A 24,836-nucleotide genomic window follows, 5' to 3' on the forward strand; every position below is an offset into this window, starting at 1 on the left:
CCCTTCCCTTCCCTTCCCTTCCCTTCCCTTCCCTTCCCTTCCCTTCCATTCTCTGCTCTTCTCTCTCTCTGAGTTATGAAGCTCAAGCAGCTGCTCTTCCTTTGTGCACACTGGTGACTCTTTTTCCTCCTCAGTTGTTTTTTCTTGGATTTCTCAGTTCACCTGCACTCAATGAGTCTCAGTTTAAGTTCTAGTTGCAAGCTTAGTGGGTCAGGGCAACACCAGCTGCTGGCATATGGAGTTCTCCCCACCCTCTGCTCTCTCCATCCCCGAGTTATGGGAGCACACACCATGACCTGCAGGAGGAGAGTCTGGGTAGCTGCACACCTCTGAATTCTGAGAGCAGGCAGCCCTGAGAAGGTGCTCCACCTGGCAGCAACCTGCCCACACTCCTTTTGCTCTAGGGTTCTTCTCTTCTCAGACACAAATAGCAGAGGTCAGCCACAAGGCACTGCAACGTGGCTCCATCAGCCCCGGAGCACACTCTCCTGTAGGTTCTATAAACCCACAGCTCGGCAACCATCTGGTCAATAGTGAAAGGAACAGACTCTCAGAGGCTAAGTGGCCTCCCCAGGCTCTGCTCTGCTACCTCCTTCAACACCCGCACATGACCTCCCTGGCCCTGTTTCTGAGCAGGAGCAACATTCTAGAACCTTCTCAGACTTAGGGACAGCTGCTGGCCTATCTGACCTCTGCTGTCATTTTCATTCCTTCTTCCATAGCACTCCGCACATAGTAAGTGGCGGGGAATGTTCACTGACATAAGGGAGTCCCTGAAACTTGCAGTGCTGAGTGACGGATGATGCTGATCATATATGCATCGCTGGAGAAAAAAAACATACAGGCACACATTTTATCACATGACTCAGGCATGCAAGGTACTAACTAACTGGGGGTCTTTGGAGGGTTTTTAAATCAAGAAGGTGCAAATTAATTTTCCAGTATTTTCTAAATAAAATAGCTCTCTTATTTTCAGGATGACAGCAAACAGTTTAATTTCTTTTAAAAGGCAGACCTAAAAGTAAACATTATCCCAGATTACAGATGAGAAAGGAGGTTCAGAGAAGCTGACTTCTCTGAGGTCACACAGCAAGGAGGTAAAGGAGCTCAGATTGAAAACCAAGGTTTGCCAGATGCTTTGAGATATATATCAGAGTGCTCTTTCTTTTTCTTTTTTTTTTTTTTTGTTTGCTTTTTTTCCGGTACTGGGAATCGAACTCATGACGTTGCACTTGCCAGGCAGGTGCTGTGCCACTGAGCTAAATCCCCAGCCATAGTGCTCTTTCAAAGATATGCACACAGAGACAAACTAGTCATCTCACACTGATGCCAAATGAATGGAGACTTGAAATAAAGTCTTTAATCTTGAGTGACCTGTGGTAGCCCCAAGGCCCTGTTTTTCTTTTTCTAGTTGATTTGCTTTTGTTTATATTCCTCCTACAGCAGGCTTCATGTAAATCAAAGAAGCCATGTGATATGCTGTATATATTTGTAAAACCATATGTAATCATGTACCTATTAACCGGGTAGGTGGAATTTATTCAGACTTAATAAGCCAATTGCAGCATGTCTAAGAAACTAGGTGTACATTTTTACAAATCACCAATGCATGCTGCCTCCCCCTACTTCACTGCCTCCATGATTCTCTCTCCTTGGAGCCAGGTTAGGTGTTTCAGAAGGAATGCCAACAGCAAGCATTGCTACCATGCTTTTGGGATAACAGGAGAGGGAAAAAAAAAAAAAAAACAGGAGAGGGGAAAGTGGATGGTGGAGACCAGGACATATCAGTGAACACTGACCCTAAATCAGTGTAGATGGCTGGCAGTCAGCAGAAAGAACAGCTGGGCACAGGATTGAGAAAAGTGTAGAAAAGCCCACATGCTGGGGTGCCAGCAATGTATTGCAGTAGAAGTGCATTGATCTCTAAAGCATGTTTTTTTTTTTTCCTTTAAAAGCTTGTCCCATCAGGAAAAGTTGAAGAAACCAAGGTTCTTTCATGTGGAGCTTGACAGGCTTTATGTGTTTGGATGAGGCCTCCGAGAGAAAGAAACTCCAGGACTGAGGGTTGGAAAGTAAACGATGGCAGCCAACACCACAGGGCTCTCGGAAGCTGCAGGTTCCCATTCTAGAGCTGTGCAGGCAGGCAGAAGCGTGGAGCACAAATCCGCTCCTTCTTTTCTCACAGCCACTGCTACATGCAGTACAGCTGCCAGAAGCAGCCAAACACAAGACAAAGCCACTGCTGACCTCAGCTTCTGAGACACACAGCTCTACTTCAGCCAAGAAGTAGACCATAGAGGGAACTTGGGGCAAAAAGTAGCTCTGAGCTAACTCCATCCCACCTGTGCTCTTCTCACAGCCACACAGGGGATCTGAAGAGTCAGGACGATTCCTTTATCTGTATTAAACAAATGACTGCCAGGGTGGCCCTACAACAGATGAGCTCAGGGGTCTCTCACCTTGTATTCTCCCACACTTCCTCAGCATCCACTGTCACCTATGTGTCCTGTGAAGCTCTGTCTTTCCTGTCCCAGATGAGGCCCTTACCCTTCTGTCTCCTCCCTGTTTGTGCCCTAAGACCCTTAGAACTCCCATTTCACAGGCAGCCTGCTCCAGAAGTATCCACAGTAACTCTTGATCCAGGATGAAATCCTGCTTCACAGAGGACTGTTGCTGCTTGAATCCTTATTTCTGAGGTTCTAAAATACTGTGGGATTAGAAGGCAGATGGGGACGCTGCTTGCGCCCCATGGTCCCTTCCAGACTATTGCTGCCCCATCCTCCTGCGCTGGGCTGACTCTTGACACTAGTGCCCTTTGATCTTATCATCTCACATATCTGCTTCCTGTTACCTGCTGTCCTCCCTGGGAATGGGACAGCTTCTTCAGTCCAAATGCCACACTTACCATGTTATGGTTAGGTCATTGGCTTCTCCCAGACCCCTAAACTCCTTCCATTTGTGATTCCCACTCTCCCGCATTGCTGGACAAATCTCTTTATAACACTATGGGCTTTGCAATAACACAAACTACAGAAAAGCCCAGAAAGGTTATTTCCACATTGACTCCCAGATCACACCCTCTGCCAGAAGCTCATGAGTTCAATAAGCCACTTATTTGATATTGCATAATATTTAACCCCTACTCTGGTGGATTCAGGTGGAAGCAAGACGTCCTTTTCTCTGAGTGCAAGGGGTAAAGGAGAGAGACTGGGTGAAGGAAAAGGTTGGTATGTTGTTAATTTTGGGAAGTGGCAGGGGATCCCCTTTTACAGAGTGATCTTTTAAAATGTCAATTGTACCGTGCTCCCCTCTGCTTCATTTGTTCCATTATGTGAACGTGATCGGACACTCATTATGTGGTAGGTAGCATCCTAAATTCAGAGACTGAGTAGAGAAAGGAACATATGCAAACACCTGCCCTTGTGTAGCTCACGTGTTCTCGGGATCTAAAGGACAAAGCATTATTCATTTGCTGTGTATGCTGAGTGATGAAAGAAATGATGAATGGAGGAAGGATTCTGACTGGGGAAGCTGCAGTGCTGCAGTGTAGTTAGGAAAGGCAATGCAAGATCTCAGGGAGGCTGCACTGCACTGTGCTGTGCTGTGCAAACACAGGGGAAGATTACTCAAGGAGGAGGGATAGCTGCCACCAAGGCTCTGGGGACCATGCTGGAAAAGCAAGAAGGCACCCTGGGTAGCTGGACTGAAGGAGTGAAGGAGGGCAGGAGGTGGATCACCAAATCAGAGAGGGCCATGGGGGTCATCACAAGAACTTGAGCTTCTGCTCTGGATGGCTTCTTGGAAGGCTTTGTGTGAAGAGGTGATTAGGTTGCACAAGGACCTCTGGCTGCTCTCCAGACATAGGCGTGGCAGGGAGGAAGCAGAAAGACGAGGTGGAGGCAATGCCATGGATGGAGGTGAGCGAGGGCATCAGTTTCGGCCGAGATGGCTGCAATGGAGCTGAGTGTGGCTGGATTTTGGGTATTCTATGAATGTCAGTCAAACCCATTTTGCAAAAGATTGAAAAGAAGTAAGTGTCAAGAGAGCAGAAACAGTGTCGAGAATGACTCTGAATTCAGTCTTGCATGGAAGCCCATCATTTTCCATGGCAGGTTGCCCCATGTCATGCCATTGAAGATCTTCTATGGACCACTGGGGCCATGTACTATCTGGCCACAGCTCAGCTTTCCAGACGTGACAACAGCCTTACTTCATTTTCTGAAATCAGCTGTTCCTGACCTTCTTAGCTTCTTTCCCCCCAACTGTAGTTGGCTCTCTTTAATTAACCTTCAGGCCTCCTCTTCAATGTCACTTTCTCATAGAAGACTTTCCTGAGCCCCAGTCTAAATTAAGAGGGTGTTGCCAGGCTTTCTACAGTCAAATGGATTTTATATCCTAACACATATTTCAAACAGAATAATCTACTTGGAAAGGAGACTTTTGGTTTAATGATTCTTCTCCCACTGGACTCATGTTCCTTGGCAGTAGGGATGGTTCTGTCTGGGTCACATATAAAGAACACAGCCCCCAGCACTAAACTGGCCACACTGCGGACACTGATAAACACTGTACTGTTCTCTTGCTGGATAAATGGATGAGGATGCTCAAAGTGTTTCAACCGAAATCATCCATTTATAAGCCAGCTTGCCCTGAGCCCCACTCTGAGGCAGACAGATTGGAAGCTGGAGAAACAGGCAGGGATGGGAGCTGGTTTGCAATGAGTGTCATGGCAGCTGGCAGCTGGGCAAGGTCCTGACCCAGGAGGAGCCATCAGAATGTTCCAGAAACGGGTAGGCTCTGAGATGTGACAGAAAGCTGAAAGAACAGTGCAGGTCTAAAGTGCGCTCCCAGCAGAAGCAGAGACAGGGGTACAAGTTGGAGGTAACAGAATGTACTGAACTCTGGGAAGTTCTGGATGGATAAGGTGGGTAGAAGGCTGGCTGCAAGTCACTTCTGGAGGCACAGTGGAAATGCCTGACTTAAAACGCAAGGCTTTTAATTCATTCAGCCAAGCCTGTTGGATACCTCATGTGAGAACACTGTTATTAACCTACCTACCGTCTCTCACTACCATCCAAGCAATCCGATCATTCATGTACCACACCTGATACCACAAAATCAGCAGAGAAGGGATTCTAAACTCTACTCTGTCTTTCTTGAATCCTTAAAGGGCAAACTAAATTCTGTCTTGCAAGAGCTTCTGTTTTTGTTTGTTTGTTTTTTTTGTTTTGTTTTGTTTTGTTTTGTTTTGTTTTTGGTACTGGGACTCAAACTCATGACCTTGCACTTGCCAGGCAGGTGCTGTGCCACCCTGGCCCTTGCAAGAGCTTCTATAGCATCATGCACAATCTCTGCAGCTTCAGTTTCCCCACTCCAGAAGGTAGATATAATGGAATTTGCCTTGGTTTCTACGCAGATTAAGTGAGATAGTGTAACATCCTCAATAGAGCACTTGGCAGGTAGCAAGAGTCCATCATATGCATCACGATGGCAATGAAATAATATGCTTGTTTCTACCAGGATACATTAGCAGCTCAAGAAAAAAGTCTGTGTTCACCACTGCTGGGCCCCTCATAGCAAGTGCCGTAACTAGCACCTAGGTTTTGATAACAGTTTTGTCAGTGAAATGAACAACAAGAAAGATTGAGGTGGGCAAGAATGAAGGCACGTCTGTGGTGGAATTGTGTTTTCTCCACAAGGAGCTGGCTGCTTGCCCTGGGGTGGGGGTAAACATTTCAGAGTGTTATCAGAGTCATCATGTCCATATCGAGCAAGACCATCACCTGAGACACTTATTACATGGAAGAGTACAGAGCTCAGTACTTCAGAACACAGAGCACTTCCTGTGGGATCAGTGATCCATAAACCCACAACTGGCTCAAAGGAAGATAAGGAGAGAGAGGATGATTCTTGTAGGAAGCTTGCAGCCCTTTGTCTCAACATCAGAACCTACAATTCTGAGGCTGCAAAGTCCTGCAGAATCTTTGCATGGACATCAGGCCTAGGAACCCAGACTGCAGACATGCCATAAGAAAAATACAGGCAAGAAAAGAAAAGGTGCTGAATTAGGACGACATACCACCAAAAGAGACAGCTACTGCTTTTATTATTAGCAGCTGTCTTGCAGTTCTCTGAGATTTTTATTTTTATGTTTCCCAGGTGATCAGACAAGCAGTCCTTAGTCACCCCCATCCACTTTGTTTGCCGATCAGCAGGGGAGGTGAGTTGATGTGGAGTCAGAAACACCAATTCTGGGAAAATCACAGACTGGTATGAATCTACCCAGAAGGTCCTCAACTGTGATCGAATAACATGTAGCCAAGCTCTTCCTCAGACTAGTGGTGTTTCTTTGCGTAAACCATACTTGGTCCCCTTGTTTACAAAATTACAATAGAACTAGAATCCTGATGCCATGAGGCTAATAATGAGATAAGATAATAATTGTAAAGCCCATAGCAGTACCAGGCTCACCGTGAGTTCTCAGTAAATGTTAGTAGAAATATTATTACTCATTTAAGAGTAGAATTCCAATGGCTCAAATATGTAAAACAATGTCACCATGGTGCAAGAACAGACCTGACCAGGGCTGGCACTATAGCTCAGCAGCAAGGCACCTGCCTGGTATGTGAGGTCCTGAGTTCAAGTCCCAGTTCGAAAAATAAAAAAAAAGAACAACCCTGAGGTTGTCCTTTAAGGAAAAGTCAGCCACACTAGCTATAGGCTTTTCTCTTACATGACAGATTTTTTTGTAAGATTCAACATGAGCAAGGAAAATTCAACTATAAAAACATTTGAAGGCCTAATCCTTGACCAACTTCTTCAGATAGACATGTAACTTTTCTGGAAGATTGCCCATCCCAAGCCCATTTTCTTATGAATGAGAACATCTATGATTGCTCACAGCCAGCCTGTGCATTAAAGGTGATTTCATTAAAGCATGTTTCCTGGTGCTGAGTATAAACCTACCTTTCTATGACTCCCAGAGTCTTTGTTCTGGTCTTCAGATAAACTGAGAGCATCTCTGTTTCTTCCTAGGAGACTATTATGATGGCAAAAAAGTACTGGTGACTCTGGGTCCTCTCCTCTACCCCTTGTGGGAGATAAAATCTACCAACCTTGGAGACCTCAGGTTTGTCAGCACACTTCCCTGGGTTCCTGGCCTTGACAGAAGAAGGAAAAGTAGTGCCCCCAGACATTTCTCTAGAACAGAGAAGAGCAGGCCGTGCACAGAGCTGCCCAGTCACCACCACTAGGCATGGGAGCCAAGATGATCAGATGGGCACATGTACGCCGTGAGCTGCAATACACCTGTGGTTGAAGCAGAAGCACGGGTGCGTTTCTAGGCTTTCTTCTTTCTTGACTGCCTAATAAGTCTGGACACGTTTGGAGATAGGGACCCAGGGTGTACGGTTTGGAAAGGAAAGCAGCATGCCTTCTGAGGGAGGGTGGACTTGGAAGTGAGGCAGAACTGGATGAGACCTAGAGCAGCCTGCATGACATTTTGCTTTACTGTTAGTTAAGGGCTGTCTGCTCATGTGCAAAACAGAAAGGTAAAATCTGCTTCACGAGGCTCATTGAACCAAAGGAGGTAGAGAAAATGCCTGGCAGAGTCTGGTTCTTTATCTCTTTATTCTTTTCCCCCCCCAATGTTTATATTCTCCACTATTTGACATACGCTGTTCATATATACGTTATGAAAGGAAGACGAAATTGATGAATTCGAATGAATGAATGAATGAATGAATGAATGAATGAACAAGTACATATGTGGGTAGATGAACAATCCCGCCAGAGAGGCAGTTTAGAGGCTCATCTAGGTGGTTTTTCTTCACGATAAGAACAGCAAATTGGAGCCAAGAACGCAAAGCATGTATGAGAAAATATGAGCTTTGGAGCGAATCCGATGCAGGCTTGATTCCTGGGTTTACTATGCAGCACTGCGGTGCTCCCTCCCACAGAATGCTGAGCAGCCACGGGGAGGGGCAGGACGGATAGCAACCTGTACCTAAATGAGATCTAGAATATCTCATATGCACACTGTGTTTTGTGGTTTATTTACAGCACCCATTCATTACCTCTGCTTTTCCACTAGAAGAAGGAAAATAGCCTGTCTCTGACCACATGACTCAGAGTTTTGAGGCCAAAACTTGAACTCAATATTCACCACAAGCTAAAATCTCAGACACTGAGGAAAGCTCTCTGTATCTCCTGTGTCCTCAACTTAAAGCGTCCCATTTTCATATTTCAAAGGTGCAGAGGAGTGTGTGTAACTTGCTGCACAAAGCACAAATGTAAGCAGAAAGCAACAGACGTCCTCCCTCTCTTCACGTAAGTCAACATCCACATGTCATTATTCAAACAAAAGTGGCTGAACAAGAAACACAGCAGCCTCCCAATCCAGCCCTCTCAGCAAGACGAATTTCGTGCAGCTTTAGAAACCAATCCCTTTGATGGCTGAAAGGGAGGCAGCGTAGGGAAGATAGCCACTCTCTGCAAGGCCATCTTTGGGATATTTATATCAGGAATTCTCTATGAGTTATCTACACACACACGCATGTGTACACACACATGTGCACATTTGTGAGATCATAAGATAGGAAATACTGTTCCAGGAAAGATCCAAATAGAATAACTATCTGAGGCTCCAAGTTCCACTAAATACTTTGAGATATTTTCATTTGGAAAGAAAAAAAAGCCTTAATTAGGAAGCAGGAAATGAAAGACTCTGAGAGGATTCTTCCACCATCCAGTCATCTATTGAAGGCCAAGTCTGCTCTTACTGAGCCCAGCTTTCTTGTTCATGCATAAAGGAAATTAAACAGTGTAATATACAAACCACTCCCAGGAGCCAATATATTGTCATATTCATCCATTTTAATCTTTGTGGTGCCTATGTTTCCTGTAGTGATATCCTCAAACCAAGCTCCGTGACGCTTCGTTCTCATCAGACAAATTGTTCTGGCAAAGGTAACCTTGACCACCTGAGACCAAATTTATGATCCGTTTCTGGTCCTCAAACTCTTCATGTCTCTAAAACACTTGCCCATGGGATGTGCCTCCTTCAGCTTTCACTGGATTCTATGCCTTCTTCATCGTGCTTGTCATCTCTCCTCCCCAGCAATTCCAGCTAGAACGCTTTTGCTCGTTTTACCACCTTTGCGTGTACTTATGTTGCGAATTTCCCTTTGGAGTCTGGCTTTGCCAGCGGAATGAAAGAGTGTTGATAATACTTGTTTTTGAGATAAACAGCTGTAAATTCAAACCCTGATTCTCTTATAAGGTATCAGATGACTTTGGGCTTTTGTGTACTTGTCTGTAAAATGAAAATAATACTGTCTAGCTCAGGGAGCTATCAACAGTCTCCAATGAGTAGCTATACTAGGCGCTGGCACATGGTCTAGCTTGCAAAGCCTTTGCAGGTGTCATGCAGTCATGTGATTTCAGCCCAACCAAGTGATGCTCCCAGCTGAGGAACCTCAGCTCCAGTGCCAGCTGGACTCAGGACCAGATACCCACTCCCTCCAGGCTTCTGACCTCAACACAACTCCTCTGCTTCCTGGCTCTGCTCTTCCTCAATAATATCAACTAACTCACCCCAGGGAGCAGCTGACCATTCCTGTGACTTTGCCTTTCCACTCCACACAGTGTAGAAGTACCAAGTCCCCCGATACAATCTCCTCAGTATATCCCAACTCTTCATCCTCTGAGCTATGGCCATCACTTCCATTACCTCCATCACCCAATTGTGATCTTCTCTGCCTCCAAAGTGACATTTCTGTAGTACACATAATCAAGCCACTCTCTTGCTTATATTATTTCTCTTTGCATGCAAAATGCAGCCCTAGAGTAGAAACAGGACACATATGCACTTCGTGATCAATCTCCCTGCAGCCTGATGACCCTATCCTTCTTGCTCTATCAATCAGTGTCATACAGAGACTATGGTGGGCTGAGCCAATCTTGGCTAGTATGGCAAGACCTCGGTCTTGGTTTTACTAGGTACCTTACAAGCATTATCTCTTCATTGTCTAATAGCCTGTAAAATAAATGAAGAACACAAAATCAGAGGTTAGTAACTTTCCCATGAACACCCCATGAGTAATAGAGAAACAAAACTATACCCAAGACTGAAGCCTCTTACATTTCTATGCTTTGCCATTATAGGGCCTTCATGGCCACTTTCCTTTTACTCTCCCTAAGAGATCTGTGCCAGAATCACAGAACACAATTTTTTTTAGAGTAGAAACTAAAAAGGAGCATATTCTCTAGGGTATCCTGCTCTGCCTTTGATTCCACCACCAAGCGATTAGGTCCTGTGGGTGGCCCTGAATTTACTAGAGACATCTACATCTCTTAATACACCATGTGACACTTGGACAGGTCTTTTCCTTATGTGCCTGTTGAGCATGTCCTTAGCCAGGGGTTAAGAGGATAAAAGGCTCAAAGCAACAAGCTCATGAAATCACAGATTAAAAGGCAAATGAACTAAAAATGGGACAGGGAATTCATTAATATATATGTGGATTTGCTAGAAAAATAATCCTCAATGTGATTGTACATAAGCACTTGGGAAACTTTTAGGTTTATGTCTAGATGCCCCCCAAAAGCTCCATGTAGTCAAGGGGCAGACTTCTAGAGTTTGTGATTGCCTCATAGTCCAATGCTGGGATTATAGGTGTGAGTGCTACACCCAACCTGGGGCGGGTAGCTTGCATACAATGTAAAAAGGGGGAAACAGGCTTGCTCTCTCTGCTCCTCCCTTTTTGCTCTTGTTGCTTTTGCTGTCTTCCACCTCCATGAACTGTTGCTTCTCTGCCATGCCACACCGCCTTGGTAGACTGAAACCTCCAAAAAGCTGCGAGCTAAATAAACCTTTCCTTCCTTAATTTTGGGCATCAGGTAATTTGTCTCAGCAATGAGAGAGAAAAGTAACTAAGACAGTAACCAAAGTCTGTTCACAATTCACATGAGCAATGACAAGCATGACAAGAGGGAGATCAACTTTTCATTCAAATAATAATCATGGAATGTTGGAGAAGGAAAGGCTCAGAGATCATTGAACTTGCCATTGTACTATAGAGTCCTGACTACAAGTAAAAAAACAAAACAAAACAAAATAACCCTCCTATTTCAAGCTGGTTTAAGTACAAATAAAGAGAATGAACAGTTTTGTACAACTGGAAAGTCATAAGCCTGAAATAGTATAAATCTAGCACTTCCCTGATGTGTCCTAATTATTCCCAGTGACCCTTCATCAGGATGGTGTCTCTGCACCTGCACTGCTGCCCTGCAAAGCCCTGGCAAGGCTCACCTCCAGGTCTACCTCAATCATCCTCTGTGCTCTGCCTTAGCTGCTTCTTTGTGCTGCAGGAATGAAGGTTCAATGGGCTCACGCACATTTGTAATCCTTGCTTCTTTTCAAATGTGGGGAGAAAGGAAAAGGATCTCAACATATATTAATAAAAGAAGTAAAAATTTAAAAAAGAATTGTTTCTGACAGATCCAGACAAATCAATTAATTGATCTCTGGCAGGCAGGGATAATTGTATTTCTGAGTCTATTAAGACACATCAGGGCTGCTAAGCTAATTTCACAGGGGAGCTAGCTGTCGTGGGGCATTAGGCCATGGTGGGAAATGCACGGCAGAGACGCAATGTGGCATTTTCTTTCAGGAATCGCTTGACCTGTAGCTCCACCATTTAAATTTGGCAGAGAAAAGGCATGTGCATTTCTTCAAAGGGGATTTCAAATCTCACATATTTGAATACATTTGGGCGTATTTGAACTTTTACATAAGATCTCATGATACTTGGTTATAGACTCTTTTTTGTAAGATTCTGAAGATAGGAACAGACATTTTTGGTAAAATCATCTAAAACTTCTTTGTAGGTATCTTCAGAATGAGACTACAGGAAAGAGGTAAAGGGAAGAGGAATCTGAACATCAAATAATGAAAAGGGAAACTGATTTAATTTAGAGACTTTTCCTAAAATAAGATTTAAAATCACATTTGAAGTCATAGTCAATGACAATGGTAGCTCTATCTCAATGTTAGAAATGAAGATGCATGCTTGCTACACACAGATGAGTTATAAATACATACTGATGATTTACAGACAAGCACGTAATGGATTTTACAGTTAATAATTCATCTAAAATCATTTTCTTATGAGAAAATTATGCTGTATATGAAATAAAATCTTCTTTCCTGATTTCTTGACCCCAGAACCATGCTGAAAAGCTAACATAGAATTTGTAAAGTTTCTTCAGTAGAAGGAGATGCAAAGGGAGAAGAGACCCTTGAACCACTGGAAGTGTTACCATCACCCTATAGCAAAGAAATCAGATCTCATCTGCTTTATCCCAAAGTTGTTCACAAAGAAAGGCAGTGAAATCTTAACATGTGAAATCTTCATTTCACTCTAATCCTATCATTCCCAACCTGGAAATAAGGGAACCTTAATATGTGCAATACTTCAGTCCCAATGTACAGGTTTTTTATTTAATTAGTCACAAGTGTAAAATTTTCAGTGCTCCAGGTAATTGCATTACAGGACCACTGTTGAGATTTCATGGAAACACACTTAGCAGCACATCTGTGCTTTTCTGCAAGAATTATCAGGAGAACAGATTACCCATGATTTGCTGAGATTCAGACTCAGTAGGTCTGAAACAAGGGCTGAGAATTTGCATCTCAAACAATCACCAGGGTGACCGTGCAGATCTAATCCCATACTCCGAGTAGCACTGATTTAAACAATATGCTGCATTAGGAAATTGGAACTATCTTCTTTCTATTAAGATCATTTAAGGAAGATGAATGTCACCCTATTCCCACCCATAAGTGAAGAAGTTATGAAAGCAGCAATCTGAAGTTCAAGCCAATCAAATATAATCTTTTGTTTCTCTTCCACTGTGCACCAGGTTTTAGGCTGGACACTGGCAAAATAAAGCCAATCAGATCAAATCCTCATGCTTAAATAATTTACATTTACTAAAGGAAGCAAGCTACCTATAACATCTCCAAAATTCCCTTTGCTATCCCTTCTGCATTCTAAGAAAGTTGATAGTTGAGACTAGCATTCCTATCACCTTAAATCTAATAAAAAAAACATTGTAATCAACAAGCAATTCCTTCTGTGTCCCTTCATGTACCCTACCTCTGTCATGGTGGCAGAACTCATCACACATCATAGCCATCTTCAACGCATGCTTTTATCTCCCTCATTGCCTGGTAAATATCTTGAGGGCAAGGATGTCATTTTTTGTCTTGATATTTGCAAGGATAATGCTATAGCAAATGCTTACTGTGCCTACAGTAATGGACTGTGAGCGGGTGACTGAATAAAGTGTCTTATTAAAGAGATATGCCTTAGGAATATAGAAAATATAGAGATTAATAAAACCTGGGGTGGATACAGAATGTAAATATCAGTCAACAGAAGTGGATTGGAGGAGAATATACTGGGCCTGGATCTTGCACAGGGAAGAAGTTTTGAGGCATGTCTTAAGAGGAGGAGAACTGAGAACAGCCTAAATCACTGACAGATGAGGAAGTTTAAAGTCAAATCAGTGAAGTTTTGAGAAATAGGTGAGACACTGAGGACAAGGAACAGAGGGTTTTAACAGGAAAGCAATTTACCACATCCACCCATTTGAGTGGTAACTGCATTGATATTATTATTCTTGGTTTCTTTGGATTTTTAAGGTAGGGTCTCACTATGTAGCTCAGGGTAACCTTGAACTCAATATTACTGAGGGCAGATTGGAGGCAAAAATGTAGCAATAATACTGACAATTTATATTACACATAGAGATGCAAGATACCATGCTAGCTTTAGTAACATAATGCTCTGCTACCCAGTTACAAAGGCTTGTCTGTCACCATCTTACAGTCTATAAATATTGAGCCACTGTTTTTTCAAGGGATATTCTCATGTCCTCTGAGCTCATGAGTGGCAGAGCTTGGCTTCAAATTCAAGTCTGATACCCAAAGACATGTTCCCCTGTACTTTCCTTCCCCCTTCTTCTTGTCAGCATGAGTCTTATCGCCGAACATGGGAATGACACCTCATATTTGTGAACTACTTTGAGGACACACTTTCCCTTTGAGAATTTGCTTTGGTAAATAGGCTTTGGATAAATCCAAGTTGACTGTTTGCTCAAAGCAAACATCATCAAAGGGCTGTGTGCATTCTGGAACCAGAACAACCATCCATAAATACAAATATGCAAGTAACTCCTGATCAGAGAAAACTCTCAGGCAAAATCTGAGTTGTATACCCATGGGCTTTCAACTCAGTAACTTAAAAATCCCCTTACAGGGTTCTATTTTGGCCAGAGTAGGGAATAATGAGGTGGAATACCAGGATCGGGGCTCCAGATGCATCCTTCAAAAATACAAAGCCACTGGGCCACATGATTCTTGGACTACAATTTCAGAAACTGTGAGTCAAAATAATCCTTTACTCTTTATAAGTTGATTATCAGGGTATTTTTTAGAGTGATGGAAAATTAGTACCAGGAGGAAGGGAATTGGCTGTTCCTATATACTTGATGACATGGAAAGTTGTTGGAATTGTTTTATAGGAAGAAATTAGAAAAGTTTGGAAGACTCAGCTAGAGGAAACTTAATGTTCTACAAGAGGAGCTTGAGGGGAAATCCTGGTAGGGGTTCAGCAGACCAGAATGGTGATTGGAATGCACACAGTGAAGACAAAGCTAATGAATGACAATTGGCCTAAAGTCTACCATTGTTATACTGAAAGTAATTCCATGGCTGCATTTTGTCCATGTTCTGAGACTTTGTGAAATATTGTCTGACAATAAGATACTGTTTATCTGGTGGAGGAAATTTCAATGTACCAAAGCACTCAAACATCAGCAGGGTACTACTGGCTGTATTCAGCTAGATTTATAGTGAAAATTGGGAGTAAAGATAAGCAAAGTGAAACAATTTAAAAAATAGACAGCTTTGGCAGAAAAATGAAATTGTACATAATGATTTGGACAAGGAGGGTGATTTGCATTGGAACAATACAAAAGATGCCTTTAGAGAAAGCTAGGATTCTGCCAGACCACCACCAGCACAGATTGTAGACTGGTTTAAAAGACTTTCCAGGCCAGAGCATTTTGAGATGAGAACTCTGGTACGACTTACTATCCCAGAAGCTACTATCCCAGCAAGCGACTCAGTGGCTGCTGCAGCTGTAGCCCAAGTAAGCTCCGAGACAACTTGTACCTGGAAATATCCACATGACGTTGGTTTTATAGGCATGCAGAATGCAAGTGTCACAGGGTCACAGTGGCTTTCTCTAAGATTTCAAATGAAAGCCCAACAAGCAGTGTGTTGCGGGATCACAGTTCCACAAACAACCTTTCACAAGGCAATACATGGTGCTTTGGGAATGAAGCCAAACCTGCAGTGGAGACTTTAGGAGGGAAGAGGTGCCAGGAATATGGAACATCTGCCATGATAAGCTGCAGGTGACATGCAAACCTGCTGGAGAGTGGCCACATGGACTGCAACCAGAAAGGCAGTTGGGTCAGAGCTTCCTAAGCCTTTGGGAGTCCGTATTTGCCACAGCGCTCGAGATGAAGCAGTTCAGATTTAACATTTGCTTGTGGCAGAGGGCCCTTGCTTTGTTTCAATCCTCTTTTACTATTTTTCTGTTCCTATTTTTGGGAACTGGAATGTTTACCTTGTGCCTGTCCCATAATTGTACCACGAAAATATGTAAATCTCTTGTTGGTTGATGTTTACATGAGCTCACAGTTACATTTGTCTTGAATTTCAGAAGAGACTTAGAATTTGCACTTTTGAGATATGATGGAATATTTAAGAATTTGAGACTCTGAGGAGGGAGGAAATGCCTTTCACAAGGGACAAGAATCTTTGGATCCCAGAGTGGAATGCTATGATAACTACTTGGGATATCCCTAAAGACTAGTGGATTAAAGGTTTAGGCAGATTTGTACTATTGGGAGGTGTAGAACACTTAAGAAGGGGTTAGTGGGAGGGCTTTATATCACTGGGTACATGTCCTTAGGGGGGCTATGAGACTCATTTTTCTCTTTCTGTTTCTCACTTTCCAAATGTGAGAGAAGTTGTTCTGTGCTTCTGCTATGATATGCTATGCCACCATGGGCCCAAAACAATGGATACAATAAATCATAGACAGGAACTTCTAAACCTATCAGCTTTTTCTTTTTATAAATTAATTGTCTCAGGTATTTGCTATAGTAATGGAAAGCTAACACACCATCCTAATGACCCTATGTAATACAGTACACATTTAATTACACATCCTAGCACACTAAAAATGAACCAGCTTCCCCAAACTCTACATTTTGTTTCTGTACTGAGAATAGGAGTTCATCCACTTTCCTTCACACACTACTGCAGGGCCCCACACTGCCCACTGTGCTTGGATTGCAGCCATTGCTTCTTCATAGAACCCATGCCGAGTAAAGTAATTAAGTTTCAGTCTAAGCACTGCTCCTGTGGGATTCATCACAGAAAAATCTGTACCTCGTGAGCATCAGGGATCATGTCTATCAAGAACTTCCCTGGTAGATCCAGAATCCTGATTGGCATCATGCCCAGCCTGCCTGTATCTCCCTGAAGGCAGGATCCAAAGGCCTAGTGGTTTTTAAGTTAAACGTTGCATTGCTGACCTGATTTTATGGGTCCTAGAACAAACTCCATCCCCTTGACAAGTCTAATTCCTTTTCCACAAACCATGCCTGAATCTGTCCATAGTAGTAGCTGACATGAAGGCCACCTGTACATATATCCCCTGCTCCTCCTCTGAAGTGTATGCCTAAGTGCAACACACTCCTGGGAATCACAAAAGGCTGACATTAAGGGCTAGAAGTTGGTAAACCTTTTGCTGCTTTGCTGGAAGTGTGGTCTCCAACCACTAATTATCTGCATGCTTATGTGTACACATCTGTGGGCATGCAAACCCAACATATATGTATGTTTATTTATAAGTCATGTGTTTGCATGACTCTACTACATGCAACATGCACTAGAAATATAAAAAGAGTATTTTAGGAAACAATATAAGGGTATAATAATTCATGATTTAAAAATAGGTATTTCATGTACTAATGGAATCCTTTACCTTTTCTTCTTACTAAAATAAATATTATAGTGATTATAAATTCTAGATCAAGTTTACTCTAATTCACCATTAAACATTAGTGATCAACATGTCAAAATTGAGGATACAACTCAAAAAACCCAATAAGCTTGCTGAAACCAACCAACAGGCTTGCTGAAAAAGTTATGATTTCCATACTTGTTTTTCGAACACCTTCACAGCTTCACAGGGGTCTGTTGATGTTCTGGGTGTTTCATTTTGAAGCATTTTGTTAAAGGTGATTATTTTATACAAGATTATCGATACCTGAAAGCTCAATCACAGTTAGGATGATGTGTAATGAATAATGCTTGCAAATCTGTATATCAAACAATCTTTCCAAAGTAAGTCCAAATCTCACAGCCTACTTGTTTTTGGATCTGATTAGTTGCCATTTTTAATCTCAGTGTGTATCCCTAGAAATGCCTGCAAGCATGGGATTAGTGTCCTTCCCGCATTTTCTGGTATTTACCATTCACCCATGATTAATATCACATTCAGTTCATGATTCCTTTGGAACACTGAGGGGGGTTGTGTACTTAAGCGGGGGTTAGTATACTGAAAACTACAAACAAATGTGCAGATATATACAACCAGCCAGCCACAAACTGCAGTATTTGGTAATGTGAGGGTGACCGTGGTCTGCTCTTGGTATGGACGCTCTCTTTTGTCTTGACATCTGAGTTACTGAAATAGGACTCATGGCTGTTTACCGTATGAACAAACAGAGTCTTTAGAGCAATCTGAATTCTAATTATTAGTGATTCTTGATGCATTTTAAAGTTCTTTTTTTTTTGGTTTTTCTCTGGCACCGGGAACCGAACTCACGACCTTGTGCTTGCCAGGCAGGCGCTCTTGCCACTGAGCTAAATCCCCAGCCCCTTAAAATTCTTTTCTGTAAAATAATTTTAAGTAGTTGTTCTAATATTTTATTCCCACATCCTCATGGTGATCTTTTGCAACCTGAGGAGGACTCAGCCCACCTTGGAGACCAGCTTTAAACAATAGCAAATTATTCAAGATTTTGAGCCAGACATGGTGGCTCATGTCTGTAATCCCAGCACTAGGAAGGCTGAGGGAGGAGGACTGTGGTAAGTTCAAAGCCAGTCTGGACTCCACGTCAAAAACTAAATAAATAAATAAGATTTTGCATGAAAAAGCCTTACATTCAGCCCCTTTCATCCCTTGGCCAGGGTAAGGCTGTGATTTGTTCTCACTAATCCCAAGTTGCCCCTCTGGCAATCGCAGACTGCATTGCTTACTTCTACCATTGGTTACAAAAAGCCAGGAGGTAATGAATAGAAAACTGTCTAATACAGGATGACATGTGACCTCCCTATACTGCTGCCTGTTTTCATAACTATGGGATCTGAAGAGGAAAGCAGAGTGATGTGCTGAAGCATCCCCTCAACCCCCTCAGAGGAACAAGCAGAGTCTGGTCTCAGGTGTTCAGGCTCTCATCCCAGGGACCGGTCACTATTCCTTGAAACTTCTGACCAAATGAGAAGTGACCCGTGGAAACAGAGCTTCCAGAAAATGCACAAAGTTTTGCCTCATTAAGCCCAGCCCCCGATTCTCACCAGAACCCCTTAGATGTCCACTCCCCAGAATCATTTGCCATACCTAACACTGTCTGCTCAGATCCCACTTCCCCCTTAGGGAAGAGGGGTCTATACAGAAAAGCATTAATTACATAGCTTATCCATTTGAAACTAGAGTCCAATCTGACAGTAGACTATAAAAGTGTGCATGCATTCATCCTCCCCATCAAGAGATGGTATCTACTTTCAACACCAAATGTGCACCAGTCCTGCTTTACTTTGCAGAATGCATTAAAGACAACTTTGTGCAAACTCCAAGGCTGGCCTCAAAAGTTAAATGAATAAAACAGATATTTCTCTAAAAACGATATACAAATAAATGGCCAAGAAGTTTATGAAAAAAATGTTTCCTATCATTAATAAAGAAAATACAAGTAAAATAATAGTAGCTATGGCTATTATAAAGGGAAACCCTCATAAACTGTTAGCGGCATTATAAATTAGTGCAACCATTATGGAAAATAGTATAAAGGTTCCTTTGGAAACTACAACTAGAACTACCATAAGAACCAACAATTCAAATACTGGAGTTCCTTCTTTTCAAAGGAAAGAAATTCAATACATCAAAGAGATTGCTTCACTCCCATGTTTATTGCATAACTATTCACAACAGCTAACATATAGAATCAGTCTACGTGTTCACTGGCAGATAAATAAACACAGTGTTACCCACCGTGACACTTAGTCTTGGTTGCTAACTTGGTAAACCTGAAAGATGCCTCAAAGGCTATTAAAGTACACTTCTGAGTATCTTTGGGTGGCTCATGACCTTGGGGGCTACATCTGGTGCACTTCCCCTTCTTCTCTGGCTACTTTTTATATATTAGTACTGGGGACTGAACCCAGCACTTCAAAACTGAGCTACATTCCCAGCCTGTTTTGTAATTTTAATTTTTATTTTGGGACAGGGTCTCACTAAATTAGTAAGTTACCCAGGCTGGGTTTGAATTTGCAGTCCTCCTGCCTCAGCCTCCCAGACTGCTGGGATCACAAGGATGTATCACCATGCTCAGGTCTCCTCAGGCTTTCTTGCTTTTCTCTACTTCACAGGTGGCACGAGTTGAACAGCCTTCCTCTGCTGCACCTTCCTACCGTGATGCTTCTGCCTTATAGCCACCCAGCCAGGGACTGAAAATTCTGAAACATGAACCTAGATAAAGATTTTCTCCTTTGAGTTGTGTATGTCAGATATTTTTCCTAGCAACATCAGAAAAGTCACACACACACACACACACACACACACACACACACACACATTGAGGAATATTATTCAGCCATAGAAAAGAAAGAAATTTGGTCATTTGAGGGAGCATGGATGAGCCTTGAACATATTTCCTTAGGTGAAATAATCCAGGCACAGAAAGACACTACCTGTTTTGACTTACATGTAGAAATTTAAACACTGATCTCAAAGAAATGGAAAATAGAATAATGGTTACCACAGGCAGGGAAGGATGGAGGGGATGAGTGAATGGTGATGGTGACCACAGGGAGAGAATCGTGAACATCCTAGCCCAGGGTTCCAGACCTGTGAACAAGCCCAGCTGAGACCAGGAAGACCTGGCCCAATTCTCCAGATCCGGCTGAGACCAGCCCAAACTGCTGTCTCAGAACTGAGATATATTCACTGAAAGTAGTGATCATAAGCCACTAAGTTTTATGGTAGTTTGTTCCACTGCAAAAGCAAACTGCCAGACGCCCTTCCTCCTCACTGACCATAACTTGAGTACATAAAAATTCCAGGTTCTGTAAACTTTTATTTCCTTGTCAGCAGCATGAGGAAAGTTGCAGCCACTGTGAGTACACGTAATTCTGCCCTGTGGTTAGTTATTTTATATGACCATCTCACATCTTATTATTTTCAGTGAGCCTGAGAGGTGAGTCTACAATAAAAATTCATTGAGATCATGCATATATTTCAGACTACATCCTCAAAATAATGAAAGCAATATATTTTACTATGTTTTTAAGGGAGGTATTTGTAAGTACAAACATGGTTAGTTCTGAAAGACCTAGGCTAAAATTTTACTATATATGAATTTGGGGAAAATGTCCCCAAAGCATTGAGCACATTAACACATCGTTATCAGAGCTCCTCAGGCAAGCCTCACTTCCCACAAGTTCACTTTCCTTTATGCTTGATATACTTAAGGAAAAGGCAATTTACAAGAGAGAAGGTAGGAGGTAATGAAGGAGAAAGGAGATAAATTAGTATTTTCTTTCACTGGTCAATATATACTCTTATTTTCAGATGCACTAAAAGCTTGAATTTTCCACTTGACAAGAAGAACAATAAAAATCTTTCTTCATGTATTCCCCCAACGTCTTATCTGCCCTTTTCCTTCTTCCATAAAAAATAAAATAAAATGCACACATACACAAATTCAAATTGTGAAGCATACTCACCCTCTCTGAAAGAGATCCACATTATAAAATTTATGCAGCTCTACCGAAAACTCAACCGTTCCTTGTACTTCACACATGATCCTTTTGGTTCATTACCTGAAAAAAAGAGAAATTAACAGCTGAGACCATATCACTTCAGCAGAGACAGGAGCCTGGTTTCTCCAACAGGGACCAAACAGTGCATGGACAGGCCAGGATATCAGACCAACGGGCCCCACAGGAGCAGCATGTGTCTGCTCAATGCCATCATTCAAGGGTCCCTCTTAAAAGAAAAGACACAGAGAAATGAGGCGATATGGTTGATATCATGCAACTCATATCAGGCAAGGTTAGGACTCAGGCTCAGTTGTCCTAACGTCAAAGACCACCTGGTCCACTGACCATTCCTCAGTCCTATGCAGGCCACATTCTCCTAGCTATGCGTCCATCTTTCATGAGTCAAGAGACTCTACCACCTTCTCTCTGTGTGACCTTGAGAAAGTCATTTACCTTCCCTCTTTCCCAGTATTCTAGTTAGTAACACGAGGATTGGCAGTCATAAACAGCTTTGATAAATGATGGGAAGATTAAGTAAATGTACCACACTGAGTACTCTGCACAGCCTTGCCAGGCAGTAAATACTCAATAAATGGTAGCATCCATTGAAAATGATTCCATTACTGATACTGTTCATGCAAGTGACTGGATTGTCACGGAAAATAAGTATGTGCTATGTTATCAACCATGGGAAGCCAAGCAAGAGCATCTGCCGGGCAGATGCTGAATGCAGATCAACAGACACTAACTTTCCAAGCCAGGACACCTGAGGGCAACTAAAAAAGTGCTGTACTGGAGTGATGCAAAAGAAATGCACTTAAAATAATCCAAGTGTAGGATGAGGAACAAACCAAGAATGAGACTCAAGGAGACTGATTTTGCTGAGCACATGAGATCATCTAGATACTGGGGATACATGGTGGCACACACTTGGAATCCCAGTATTCCTGGAGGCTGAAGCAGAAGGATCACAACTTTGAGCCCAGACTGAACAGCTAAGTGAAACCAAATAGGAGTCTGAGAATGTAGCCAAGTGTGAAGACCCTGGGTTCAATCCACAGGAGCACACACCAAAAGAAGCTGAATTTATTATTGAACGCCAACTATAGCCACAGTGCTAAACAGTGTTTTATATGTGTTGCTTTTTTTTCCAGCCTGTTTTGTTTTGATTTGGTTTTTTTTGTTTTTGTTTTTGTTTTTGTTTTTTCTCCGGTACCGGGAACCGAACTCACGACCTTGCACTTGCCAGGCAGGCGCTTTTGCCGCTGAGCTAAATCCCCAGCCCCCTGTTTTGTTTTGAAATAAGAATTTTTGGGGGAAGGTTTTTGCCCCATTTTGCAGATAAGACAACAAGGATCAGAGAGGTTCTGAGTTACAGCCAATTCCCAGTTTTAGAATGTTCTAATTGGGGCCAGGAATATAGCTCAGTGGAATCTCTCCTGCCTGGCAAGCATGAGGTCCCGAATTCAACTCCCGGTACAAAAAAAAAAAAGAACGTTCTAATGGGGCATTGTTTGACAAATCTTTTCACTTTCCTAAGCTCGGCTTACTGCAATGTGGAATGAGGACAATTAGGATTCCTGGTCGGATAGTGGCACTTACCTGCAATACATTTGGCAACCAACTGTTCCCATGGACTCCAGAATAAACAGAGAATGAAAGCAGAAGAGGAAGAGAGAGAGAAAGAAAACACTCGAACTTTCCCAATTGGCAAGCAAGAGGTGGTTGACACCTAGGTGTCCTTCCAAAGCCCCTCTTCTTATCCACAAGACACCTCAAGGATCAAATGCGATTCAGATCTCAGTTTCATTCAGCAAAGTCCTGCTAGCCCAGCTCCCAAGACTCACAGGGCACAGGATTACCTAAGCCTTAACTCTGTGTCTCAGCTCTGGCAAGGATTTCATGTGAGGAAATATTTCTGAGGATGCGGAAGGCTGCATATCAAATTAAAATGCAGCAGATCCTGGGAATCAAGTTCTATAAATTCTACAAGACAGCATTTCAACCTGACAGACCTTCAAGTCCCAGATTACCAAATGTACTGCAAACCTACAAGAGAGCCAGAGTCATGCCTCGCACACCAGAGCCAGCCAAGGTCGGAATCACCACTTGATTTCAATCCTAGGGCGTTTCCAGTAAGAGCTGATGATGAGGCCAGCAAACGCATGCTGCTCTGTGCTTCATTTCATTATCACACTAAAAACAACATCTGCAACCTCCCCCATTTCCTCCTCACCCCAGTCAGCCTCAATCATCAGAAATGCAGAGCTGGCAAAGACATCTGACTCCTTGCTTGAAGCTGAGAGCTTTCAATTATCCCTACCTCTGCTGTGCTCTGATCTTCAAGGGATGAACATAGAGAGGAAGGGACAAAGAGAGAAAGAACAACACACATCAGCAATGCTAGACTGCCAGGTGCCAAGTGCTGTCAGGAGGTGCCCACAAATTATTTCATACAATCCTGAAAAATGCACTGAGGCAGGCATCACTGATTCCAGTTCACAGAGGACTAGGAAACCAGTCAGAGCAAGAGTGAGACTCAGTATCCCAAAGACCCTGGTCTCCCAGCTCTCACACTAATGAGTATGATGACTAGGAAAGTATCTTTATGAGGAATAAATATCTGTAAGGAGCATATTTAGCACACAAAAAGATAACACACAGAGCATCATTGTCTCCTCGCAAAATTACTAGGAAGATAGATTCTGAAACTTAGGAACAGTTTCCTGGTGGAAAGCCATCTTTTCCTTTGTAATAGCATGGTCTACCTTATAACCAAACACTTTCCTCACCCATCTCTCAGATTGTTTTTCCAGAGAACTGTAGATGGTAAGAGCAACTTGTATTCAATAATCCAAAGTCATTTACTTTGGTCTCAACTCTCTGCCTTGCCCTTTCTACCTGAGGATTAGAAAGAGGATATTTATAAATTAGTTTTCAGGGCAATCTGCAGACCAGCAGCATCAGTATCTCTTTGTTATAAAATCAAAAATCTTAAAACACACCCCCAAACTAATAAATCACAACTCACAGTAGGGATGAAACCCATGGGTCTGTTTACCAACTCTTCCAAGGACTTTTTATGCAGTCACTGGTTTGAGAACACCTGTGGCACTCAGGTTTTGGAGTCTGCCAGACCTAAGCTAACCTGGCTTCTTTGGAGCTGTAAGACTTTAGCTCATTGCTTATACTCATTGCTCAGTTTCCTCATCAGTAATGAGGAGATCAAGGGCATCCACCCACAGGTTGTCTTCAGGGTTGGTGGGGATAAAGCATATCTGGTGCTTAAGATGGTTTGGCACACTTCCAAACACTCAGAGGACACAAACATACAGCTGAGAGGTGTATGTGCACACATACACACATCACACTCATGCACCCGATACACATCAAACACACCAACACATATAATATGCACAGATAACATAGATGCACCAATGCACATGGCACAACAACAGTGCTCACACACACAACATGTCCAGGACACATATGTAGCACACCCTTAACACCCACACTCCCCACACAAGCACCCTATACTCACATTTGGAAATGTACCCTACACTCTCAAGCAAAACCAACACATCAACCCACAACACATACAGTCTCCACAGACACACATCACAGACATCTTCTTTCTACTACTTCC

General features: G+C 42.7%; 1 protein-coding gene across 3 annotated transcripts in view; it reads right to left on the reverse strand.

Annotated features, from left to right (window-relative positions):
- The window catches only part of Fam135b (family with sequence similarity 135, member B), a 298,271-nt gene that overhangs the window by 177,058 nt on the left and 96,377 nt on the right, over positions 1-24,836 (reverse strand). For all 3 annotated transcript variants that reach the window (XM_005398048.2, XM_005398047.2, XM_005398046.2), the window contains exon 2: positions 21,155-21,250. In XM_005398048.2, coding sequence (XP_005398105.1) covers positions 21,155-21,231 — 77 coding nt within the window. In that variant the 5' untranslated portion in view covers positions 21,232-21,250. The remainder of the gene's footprint in view (positions 1-21,154; positions 21,251-24,836) is intronic.

Source organism: Chinchilla lanigera, unplaced genomic scaffold (genome assembly GCF_000276665.1).
Source record: "Chinchilla lanigera isolate Chin_1 unplaced genomic scaffold, ChiLan1.0 scaffold00060, whole genome shotgun sequence".
Lineage (NCBI taxonomy): Eukaryota > Metazoa > Chordata > Mammalia > Rodentia > Chinchillidae > Chinchilla > Chinchilla lanigera.